Source organism: Eretmochelys imbricata, chromosome 1 (assembly GCF_965152235.1).
Source record: "Eretmochelys imbricata isolate rEreImb1 chromosome 1, rEreImb1.hap1, whole genome shotgun sequence".
Lineage (NCBI taxonomy): Eukaryota > Metazoa > Chordata > Testudines > Cheloniidae > Eretmochelys > Eretmochelys imbricata.
Genome location: NC_135572.1, coordinates 336,327,429 through 336,338,259, shown reverse-complemented (window position 1 = coordinate 336,338,259; position 10,831 = coordinate 336,327,429). Strand labels below are relative to the sequence as shown.

At 38.6% G+C, this 10,831-nt stretch overlaps 1 protein-coding gene across 3 annotated transcripts in view; it reads right to left on the bottom strand.

The window, feature by feature from the left end:
* Nucleotides 1-594: 594 nt before the first annotated feature.
* The window catches only part of RSBN1L (round spermatid basic protein 1 like), a 95,111-nt gene continuing 84,874 nt past the window's right edge, over nt 595-10,831 (bottom strand). For all 3 annotated transcript variants that reach the window (XM_077836048.1, XM_077836057.1, XM_077836066.1), the window contains 2 exons: nt 1,803-1,911; nt 595-1,715 (listed from right to left, as the gene is read on the bottom strand). In XM_077836048.1, coding sequence (XP_077692174.1) covers nt 1,062-1,715; nt 1,803-1,911 — 763 coding nt within the window. In that variant the 3' untranslated portion in view covers nt 595-1,061. The remainder of the gene's footprint in view (nt 1,716-1,802; nt 1,912-10,831) is intronic.

Here is a 10,831-nt window from a genome sequence, read left to right as displayed (position 1 = left end):
TTGTTGTCAGAAGGGGGTCACAGTGCAATAAAGTTTGAGAAAGTCAGTCTTAAATGATGTAAAAACAAAACTTAATTTTTGTAAAATACTGCTCTAATTTAGTCAGAAACTAGATGTAGGAAAAGTTCCAGTCTACATGTTAAGATAAAGGGCTAAGTTCTGGCTAATCATGTGAGATGCATGGGGAAAGAAAATGAGGGCAAAAGGAAGCCTTAAAACTCCCTATTCCCAGCACACCTGCAGAGATAAAGAATGCTGCGGACAGTACTCCTGGAGCACACAGGAGACCCCGTTGAATTCCAGACACTAAAGGACTGTGTATAAGGCTGGGCCTCTCCTGTTCATCTGCCAGCAGACAGGAAGGAGTGCATGGTACACTTTTAACAAGCAGCTGCAAGTAGTCCTGTAGAGGGCATTCAGACTGATCTTTCTTTACAAATACAGAATGCCCCAGGCTATCTGTTTGTCTGCTGCAGCTCCTCACTCCAGAAACAAGCAAGGGTACAACTGGGTCTTCCAACAAGTACAGCACAAGTAGAAACATAACAGTTTAAAGAGGCAGTTTAAATGAGTTCTTTTCTGCAGACACAAAAATAAAACCAATTTGTTATTCTGAACCTTTATTAAGCGGCTCACATTTCAGTATAAATCACACTAAAAAGATTTTTAAAAAAGCTATTTACACTACAGTGCTGACACATTTAAAATGAAAAAAATTGGTATAAATAAGCTCTATGGAAAAGCCTGGAATTGTCAAAAAGAATTCTGGCTCATCTTACAAAAAATATATATGTTAAATGTCAGCTCTACTCTAAAACCTACAACTCAAATTATTTAAAGACTTCTTTATGTTAAACCTGCAGTGTTTACAGTGCATCTGGCCCTAAGTGCTTTGATACTTCACAGTTATGGACAGGCACTGAGGAATGTTACAAAGCTACATAAACTATTTTCTGTAACAGATGCGAGGGCAAGTCACAAGCTTGCCTCACAGAATTTATGAATCTTTACATTATTACGTCATTCAGTTTAAAAAGGAATTTAAAACGATATGTACAAATTTAGCACAAAAAGTCATCTTCTCTTTGTCCATGCAGATTTGGATATGTTGAACCCTGTTGTCTTGTATCATATAGACTTATGTGACTTCCAGAGCACAACTTATCCTGTAAGTCATTGCCAGGTTCAAATTTAGAGTCCACTTTACACTTAAATCCTGTCAATTCCACATTATCCAATTTTCCTTTGACATTCTGACATTCCATATCATTAGGTGCCATTGTCTTCTCAGGGAGATTAACATTCATGGATTCCTCTTTAATTCGGTGAGATGCAATAAGTTCATGTTTTATCTGTGTGAACTCCTGCTGTACATATTTAGTTTGCAGAGTATCTGAAAATTTGGTGTCTTCGGAGGTATTTTTGCTTATTGTACAGATTACATTGTCAGTCTGAAGTCCAATAACCGAAGACATGGGGTCTGCAGATGTGCCTGCTTCATAGGTGCTTGCATTTTGAGAAACTTCTCCCTCTGAGTGATATAGCTTGAGCCGAATGTGCCAAGCCAAACTGCATACAGCTGAAACTGTCTTGAACTGGTGCACAACATTCCTTGGAATAAAATAAATGTCATTATCATATAATTGAATCCTAGCATATCGAATGCCTTCCCTTCGCAGTTGGTTAAGTTTTGCATCATCAACCCATTGGACACACTGGAGGAGGAAAAATGAGATTAAAGATGAAAAATCTATTCTAAAACATGAGAAATATTCATGATTAATAATTCACAATAAGCTTACCTGTGAGAGTGGCGGCTCATGCAAATCTAATTGCATTCGCTGAACTACCTCTAAAAAATCTTCAGCATGAAAACAAATTACATCTTTGGTTATACGAGGTTGCTCAGGCCTACCAAAAAAAAAAAAAAAAAGCAGAGTCAGGGCCACAATTTAAATTGCTACAGACTTTGTTAGTCTCTGTAGCAAGAACAAAGCAAACATAATCTAAAAATGAATTTTACAACTCCAGTTTGAAAAGAAATTTGAAAAAGCCTGTTAGTGACTAACTCTTCAGCTACACCATACCAACCACTTTCAGGAATATAATTCAGTTAACCAGTTTCTACCAGTGCCACCGACAGTGACGGTCTTTCATCATGAAGAAAGGCAGAGGTTAGATGTTCTAGCATGTTCTACTAATAGACTGTCAGGCTAGAGAATGGTACAGACAGAGCACTTGTTGCTCTGATAAATAATTTCCTTCTGTACAATGACGAAGGAAGATCGCCAAATACTTGTGTCCTACCTTTAAAGTTGCCCTAGGGATGGAGAGAAATATTCTGACATGCTTCTAGCCAAACAGAGACACTTATTTGTGGGCAACTATTCATCTCAAAAGCTGTCCCCTATGGAACCCTATAAGGTTCCATCATCTTCCCTATATTGTTTAGCCTCTGGGAGAACTGGAGAGATAACATGGGCTGAGATACTAAAAGTTGATGGTCAACATCTAGCTCCACATTTCCTTTATGCCAATGTGCCCAGCATCATCTCCCAGCTTTCTCAAAGCCTAGCTGAAATCATCACCTGGATGAAAGTAGCAGGACAAAACTGAATCTATGCAAGACTGAGGTAATGCTCGAAAGAGGGAAGAACTTATCTTCTTTATAACATTCCCCCCTAGTTGGGGGAGATAACCTCAGATTAATTCAATCAGCAGGTGTAAATTTCAGAGTGGTAGCCGTGTTAGTCTGTATCAGCAAAAACAACAAGGAGTACTTGTGGCAATTTATAGACTAACAAATTTATTTGGGCATTTCCACTCCATGCATCTGATGAACTGGGTTTTAGCCCACAAAAGCGTATGCCCAAATAAATTTGTTAATCTGTAAGGTGCCACAAGGACTCCTTATTGTTTCTGCAGCTGCAGGGTCCTTTGGTCACACAGTAGCAGAGTCCAAAGAGCCAAGCCTGCAAAAATCCACTCATTTCTATTGGCAACTGGCCAGAAGACTGTACATCAAACACAGACCTGGCCACAGTGATCCATGCATTTGTGACCTCTAGGATTTGATTACTATAACTCATAAATAGAATGAAGCTACACAATGAATACAGCAGCCTGTCTGATTAGCAACTCAAGTTGCTGTGAGTGCCTTGCTCTGCTCTTTTCTTCTGCTCCCTGTTGAATTCAGAGTCCAGTTCCTCATTTCTCTCCCAATATTCAAAACCCTCCATGAAAGTTCACCTCTCATCCCACAACCATGACTTCCCACAATAGCTGCATCATTCAGTTAGAACCATGAAACTGTCAACCATAGGGAAGAGGCTCAAGAACACAGGAGAGAATTTTCACAGATGCTGGACCCCAGATAACGGAACCCTCTCTCACAAAAAGCAAGACTTACCATGTTCCTTATTACTTTCACATCTGAATCCAAAACTCAGCTCTCCTTCAACAGCATACATACGCACACACACCCACTCACAAGCTACTCATGCTATTTCTCCTATAGGGTAGAAAGGATGAGAGGAATTGGATGATATTCAAATATTACACTGATGGGAAAGGGGATTTAATAGAGGTTTTTAGGCATATATTAAAGACAAACGTAATTGTTGAAGTGTCTGCTCTATTCTGTAATAATATGAAGTGACTGGTTGCAGAAATATGTATAGGAACAATGCCTACCTGAAAATCATTTCTGGTGTAAAATGTTGTGCATACTGGAGTTGCAATTAACAGGATAACTGTAAGTTATTGAAAACATCTTCCCTGTGCGATGGGAAAAACTGCATTAAGTATTGTCAAATACACAAAGTGCATCTCCCTTGCAGGGTTGCAAGGCACTTGCTGTGGAAGTGGGCAGATGAAGATATGGAAAAGTGTCAGTTCAAGTTTCCCCCTAAGGCCCTGCTAACATGGCATAGTTGAAGAGGGGCATAACCGATTTCTGAAGGAGGCCTCAACTTTCAAAAGTCTAAGAAACACCAACCTAACAGTTATTTTAATTGTTTCTCTCTTCTGTAAAGACTACTGAAGAATAGGGGAGGCGAAAACACCTTATATAAAAAAAGTTTTTGTTTTTTATTCAAAATATATTTAATAGGTGCTGAAACACCTGGGACTTCAAAAAAGTCAATTATTTAAAAAACAAAACAAAACACAAGCTGATTGTGTCCCTTTAATTCATCTTTGTTTCTAATTACTTGGTGACTAACACATGGGGCTACTCTAAGTTCTAAAGAGTTGGCAGACTAAAAATTACAGTTAATTTAAAACTGAGATAAATGTTTAGGCCATGTGCTGTTTTTCTTCAATAACTTACAATCTCAGCGATGAAACTAAAGAATCTGAACATCAGGTTGGTTTTGTTTGTTTGTTTTAACAGAATAGTGAGTTAGTCAGGTATGTAACCTCCATCATTACATTAAGACACCAAATTATAAATTCTGTGCTAAACTAGGATGTTCCCTTATGAAATTTAGACACTGACAGTACTCTAATGAGAATTTCCAAAGCTTACAACACAAATTAGATGACAGGAGAGGTCCCAGATGACTGGAGAAGGGCTAGTGTAGTGTCCATCTTTGAAAAGGAGGAGGCAGGGAACTGAAGACCAGTCAGCCTGACACTGATACCTGGGAAGCTACTTGTATAAAATATTCCATTTGCAAATACCTGGAGGATGAAGGGGTGATCTCTAGCAGCCAGGATGGATTTACCAAGAACAAATCATGCCAAACTGATTTCCATCTTTGACAAGATTACTGGTTTGGTGGACAGGTGGAATGCGGTGGCCATAAGATGCCTGGATTTTAGCAAGGCTTCTGACACAGTCCCACATCACATTCTCATAAGTAAGCTGGAGAAACATGGGCTTTGTAGAATTACCATTAAGGGGATACATAATTGGTTAAACAACAAAGAGTAGCTATTAATGGAATGATGTCAGATTAGAAAGAGGTCTGAAGTGGGGTCCTATGGGGATCTGTTCTGTGTCCGGTGTTGTTTAACATCTTTATTAATGATCTGGATGTAGGAAAAGAGAGCATACTAATCAAATTTGTAGATGGCGGGGGAGGGGATTGGAGGGATGCAAACACTTTGGAGAACCGAACTAAAATTCAAAGGGATCTTGATAAATTGGAGAATTGGTCTATAGACACCAGAATGAACTTCAACAAAAGCAAATGTAAAGTGCTATGCTTAGGGAAGAAAAACCAAATGCACAAATACAGAATGGGGGATAACGGGCTTGGCGTCAGCACAGCTGCGCAGGATCTGGGAGTTGTGGTGTATCACAACCTCAACATGAATCAACAATACGATGCTGTTGCAAAAAAAGCAAATGCAATTTTGGGTTGCAGTAACAGAGGTATAGCATGCAAGTCACAGGAGGCGATAGTACCACTCAGCGCTAATTAGGCCTCAGCTGGAGTAGTGTGTCCAATTTTGGTCACCAATGTATAAGAAAGGATGTAGAGAAACTGGAAAGTATTCAGAGGTGAGTGACAAAAATCATCAAAGGGATGGAATGCAAGCCATATGAGCAAAGGCTGAAAGAAATGGATCTGTTTAGTTTGGAAAAGAGGAGACTGAGGGGGGAACATGATAGCGGTCTTCAGATAACCTGAAAGGCTTCCGTAAGAAAGATGGAGAAAAACTGTCCTCCCTTGCCACAGAGGGCAGGACTAAAGGGGAATAGGTTCAAACTACAGCATAGCAGATTTAGAGTAAATCTCAGGAAAAACTTCCAATGGAATAAATTGCCGAGGGAAATCATGGAATCTCCGTCACTGGAGGTTTTCAAAAAGAGGTTGGATAGCCATCTGTCTTCGATGGTTTAGACACAACAAATCCTGAATCTTGGTAGGGGATTAGACTAGATGACCACTGTGGCCCCTTCTAACCCTATGGTTCTATGATTTGAATTTGAAAGAAATGTGATCATATACATGCATTAAAAATAAAAAGAGTAACTGCCTGTGGCTCTGACACTTTAGCCAACTTTTTAAATATACAAGATGTGAAAAGCACCTACAAGCATCCTTCAATCAAAATAGCCCAACTACAATAATTAATCCATTAATATTTGGAACTGAATTACGTTCTGACTCTTTGGATACCTCTAATTGTTACAAGTTAGTCAGTCAAAATGAAGAAGTGTCATCTCCATTCTCAGATACAAATGAAGTCACATTTTTATACCTCACTCCTGAGCATCATAAACTTGAGAGTGAAATGAAAAAAGAGACAATATTTTTGCACAATTTAAAAATTCAGACAACTCAATGCTAAGGTTCCTATAGTGGCCTTAACTTTATCTTGTTACTTTATGCATTTACATGATCTCATTATACAACTACTCAAAATAGACAATCTGCAATTCAAAGCATCAACTGTTTCTCTTTCTAAAGCCTTTCAAAATGTTCAGTAGATTTATGTATTACTAAATAAGCTTTGTGTTCATGTAATGAGACGTCTGTCACAATGTGGATGTGTACACACACCCCTACACATGCAACAGGGCAGAATTAATTTTAATTCATTTTTCTGACTTGTGGTTTAGCTCAACTTTCATGTTTCATCAAAAAGATTGATGTTTTCTTTTACAAAGTATAAAAATTTTAAAAACAAATACCTAAGTAATTTCATTAGAGAAAAGTACAAAAAGATTTAAAAGAAGAGAATGCTTTATTGGAAGCTCATTTCAGTCTTTAATCATTTTTCTAACAATGCTGTAATTTCTATAGGCTATGACACCTGTAGTTAAGGTTGCCCAACATTTCCCATTTTAAGACCCTGTTCTCAACTTGGGGTCTGCAGACTATGTCTAAGTGTCCATGAAAGGTGACTATGATTTCAGATCCCAGAAAAGGCATTCCATTTTTTTGATCAAAATTATGTGAACACCTTGACCTACAGGTCAAAACCCGGAAGTGTTGTCGTTACCATAAAAACCCACAGTTTAGCCCCCTTTCTCACACTGTGTCAAATGCCGTGCTGAGCATGTGCAACATTTATAGTTGAATTCTGTCGTTAGTTTTTCTTCTATGGGAGAGGTCTGCAGACACGAGTTGAATTTCCAAAGGAGATCCATACCTCCATTTGAAATCTTTTTGGGGTCCGAAAATAATAAAAGGTTGAAAATCACTGTTCTAGAGTCAGAGAGGTATTTTTTGGTGTATATCTACACTGCAACGTAAACCGATGCTTCAGCTCAGGCTCAAGCCTAACCCAATTGCGTCTACACTGCATTTGTGCTAACCCAGGACTCAGACTCTGCAGAGCTGGAAGTTCTGAGCTCGAGTTAAGCCAGAACCCAGGGTTCGAGTCCTGTTGCTTTGCAGTGTAGATGCAGCCCCGCTTGACTTAGATTCCAGGAATTAGTCGGAAGAATCCCACAATTCCACGGGACAACTTCCTTAGTCCTTTCTATCCAAACAAACTACTGACAATGGAAGTCCCTCCCCCGATTTCCAAAAGTCAGCAGTGCAGGTCAGTGTTAATCCATTCTCCTCTGATCTCTGATCTGCAAGCACACTATCAGAGAACCTCCTGGGTTTGCAATGGAGCACAAACTGACCAAGCCTTTTGCAAAGCAAGTTGCTTCCTGGTAACATGCAGGGTGTGGAGTAAAGTTTTCCCACAATGTACCACAGTCCTAGGGCTAGAGCAGCCACATTTGGGGGGTGGGGTGGGAGGGAAACACTAAGGATTCAGATGTGGTTACTTTGACTGAGGTCTGTGCACTGCAGCATGGATGCTAGAGACCTAGGTTTGAGCAAGGGTTAGAAAACTCTTAACGTGAGTGTCTATATTGTATTTTAACCCGAAGTCCAGGGTTTCCTAACACAGGTCAGTTGACTTGAGTTCCACTAATCCTGGGCTTACATTGCAGTGTAGACATACCCTTACTGTCCCCGTGAAAAATCCACCCAAGGCCACCAAGTTATAAACTTTGAAAATCCCACAGGCAACCTCAGTTCTGGCATTTCCTGATCTTTGAGTGCTTGACTTTGCAATATTAACATTCTTTAATGCAGTTTTTTGTGTATGTAATTATTTTGTTCTTGCTGGGTTAATATATCTGGGAGAAATGGCAAGTCTGTTTATTTATTTGTGCGTTTTAAAAAGTTTGTCAAGGTTGCCTCGAGAATTTGATGGGTGCTTTTTAGTAAATTTGTGTATAGCCAAGTAAATAAACCAAACAATGGAATAAATCTAAAAACATTATAGATAGCTTGAAAAGAAAAAAATAGGATTTTTATACTTTTTTTTTCTCTTAATGATGTATAATGAAGCTATGGAAGTTTAATGTTCTGTCTCTTCCCCCCAAAAAGATTATTTTTTTACTGCCTCTTCAGAAATTCAGGTCTTGTCTACCCTGAAAGACACTATGGTGACTGAATAACTAGTGAAATCTCAAGACTGAAAACTGAGTAACATAAAAGGAAAGAAATTTGTTCGGCTGTTTTAAGTTGTTTTTATTAACGTTTACAATTCTAATGATAATGAGCACGTGGGAGAAAGGATATCTTTGTTAAAGATTCAAATACTCCCACTATTTCAGTTAAATATGAAGAGTTCATAAATTCCAAGAAATCCTTTCACAAAACCAGAGAATACATGGCACAACATAATATTCCTGATCTTTCTAAAAGGAAGAAAGACAAGCTGATTTTTTTAAAATGAAGTGTTACACAAAAGGTAAACACCCAATTCTCAAACTCTTCTGCAGGTCAACTTTGAATTTTGTGCATATTGCATCATACAAAACAAGAAGTCAAACTAGATAACCATAATAATCACTTCTGGCCTTAAAAATCCATGAATGAATATTCTTCTATTATCTTATCAAGCTGTCAACTCCATTGCCATCTTGCCACCTGAACATTACCAACTGCTGCATAAGGATAATCTAGAAATAAGACAATACAGCTAATGCCTAAGTTCCCTCTGGCAAAAAATGCATAGCTTGAGATGTACTGGACAAGATGCAGAAAGGTATCAAAGACAACAGTGGATGAAGGATTATTCTTTTTGATCGTTCTATTTCGGAAAAGAATTACACTGAGGACATTGGAATCCCAACACAGTATATTACCTAGGATATTTAGGCACTCTGGGTAAAGGTACGTTTCTTCCCCTCCCACAAAGCTGCATACATACTTGCCTTCTTTCCCTGATAGAAGCTTAAAGATGACCTGCAAAAGGATTTTAGATAAATTGGAGTCGTCAGTTTGTTCTTTTGTTTCATGACACATTAAGGTGGCCTGAAAGGTATTTTTATGCATTTTTTTTGTTTAAACGTTAGAAACAACAGAAACATAAAATTTGGACTTCTGATGAACAATCACTGGGCAGCATACATGCCAACATGGAATAGAAGCAATTGATGTGCAACACAAATGACCAAACTGAAATGCCTGTCACACCATAACTGACAGATAATGCTTTTTAACTATAAAACCAGTTATTAAGGATGTTTATTCACTGGGAATAAACCATTTAAAAAGAAAACTGGAAGAACAAATTCCATCACTGTGTGCAATGTACAGATGACCAGGATTCCTGGCTGCTCAGCAGCCTCTCTGGCTTCCAAGTTCCAGAGGCAGCAGGGTAGATAAAGTCTGATGATAAATAAACAAACCTATTTAAAATTAAATTTGAAATCATGACAACCTATGTCAGGGCCTAAACTTACTATAATTATTAACATCATTTTAAGTAAATAAAAAATATGCTGCATCAATGACCCCTACTCAAAGTTTAAGAAGTTAAAGGGTGCTGCTTTTTAAACTATACACAGAGCTTGGGGAAAACATCTTCTGAGGCCAACTCAAGCTTTATAAACGTATTACAATGTCATGTACTGCATTAAGTAACTAAATCATATTCAGTGTTCATAATGAAGGAACAGGTGGTATTTACATTTTTTCCAAGTGTCTGTATTTTCAGTTTCTGTTGTGGAGAAAAGCTTTAGCCTTAATTATTTTTGGTTTCAGCTTATCTAGCAGGTGTAGAGAGAATATTTTCTTTATTTGGACTAGTTATTCAAAACCGAGAAACCAATGGGAGTTGAAGAAGCAAGAAAGCTAGTTTTACTCTTTCATCTATGAATAAAAACAGGTGTAGGGTAACTCTTGTTCTCTGAGATGTGGGTGCAGACATGTATTGCATTCTGGTATGTGCATGCCCAGCACACTGAAGCTTTAGAGAATTTTGCTTAACCGTACCACTGGGAACTCTGGTCCTCATAGCCCCTTTCATGGCTATTTAAGGGTGGCACCACCCTGACTCCCCTGAGTTTCTTCGCACCAGAATCTTAAGATGGAAGACTCCAAGCAGAGAGGATAGGTCCTGGAATAAACCTCTGCACCTATATCTTGAACAATTGTTACAGCACAGGTAAACCATTTTTTTCCTTTTTCAAGCAGTTGCAGATGTGTATTCCACTCAGGTGACTCAAGTAATGAATGGAAGTGTAGCTCAGAGTCTTCTTAAATTCTTGCTGGAACTGCCTGTCCAAATTCTGTGTCTGATCTAGATGCTGTCGTAATAGCATAATGCTTCGTAAAAATGTGTGTGGAAGACCAGGTAGTGGCCCTGCAAAAGTCCAATATAGAAAAGTCACTAAGAAGCACAACAAAAGGCGCTTGATCCCTTGTCAAATGAGCCACCAGTCTCTGTGGCCATGGAGGTCTGGACTGAGTTACCCCATATGCTGTGGTAATACATCTGGAAACAGCGTGTGCAGAAATCACCAAGGAATGAAGTCACTGCTCATCCGCATTTGAGATAGGCTTAGGAAAAAATACAGGTA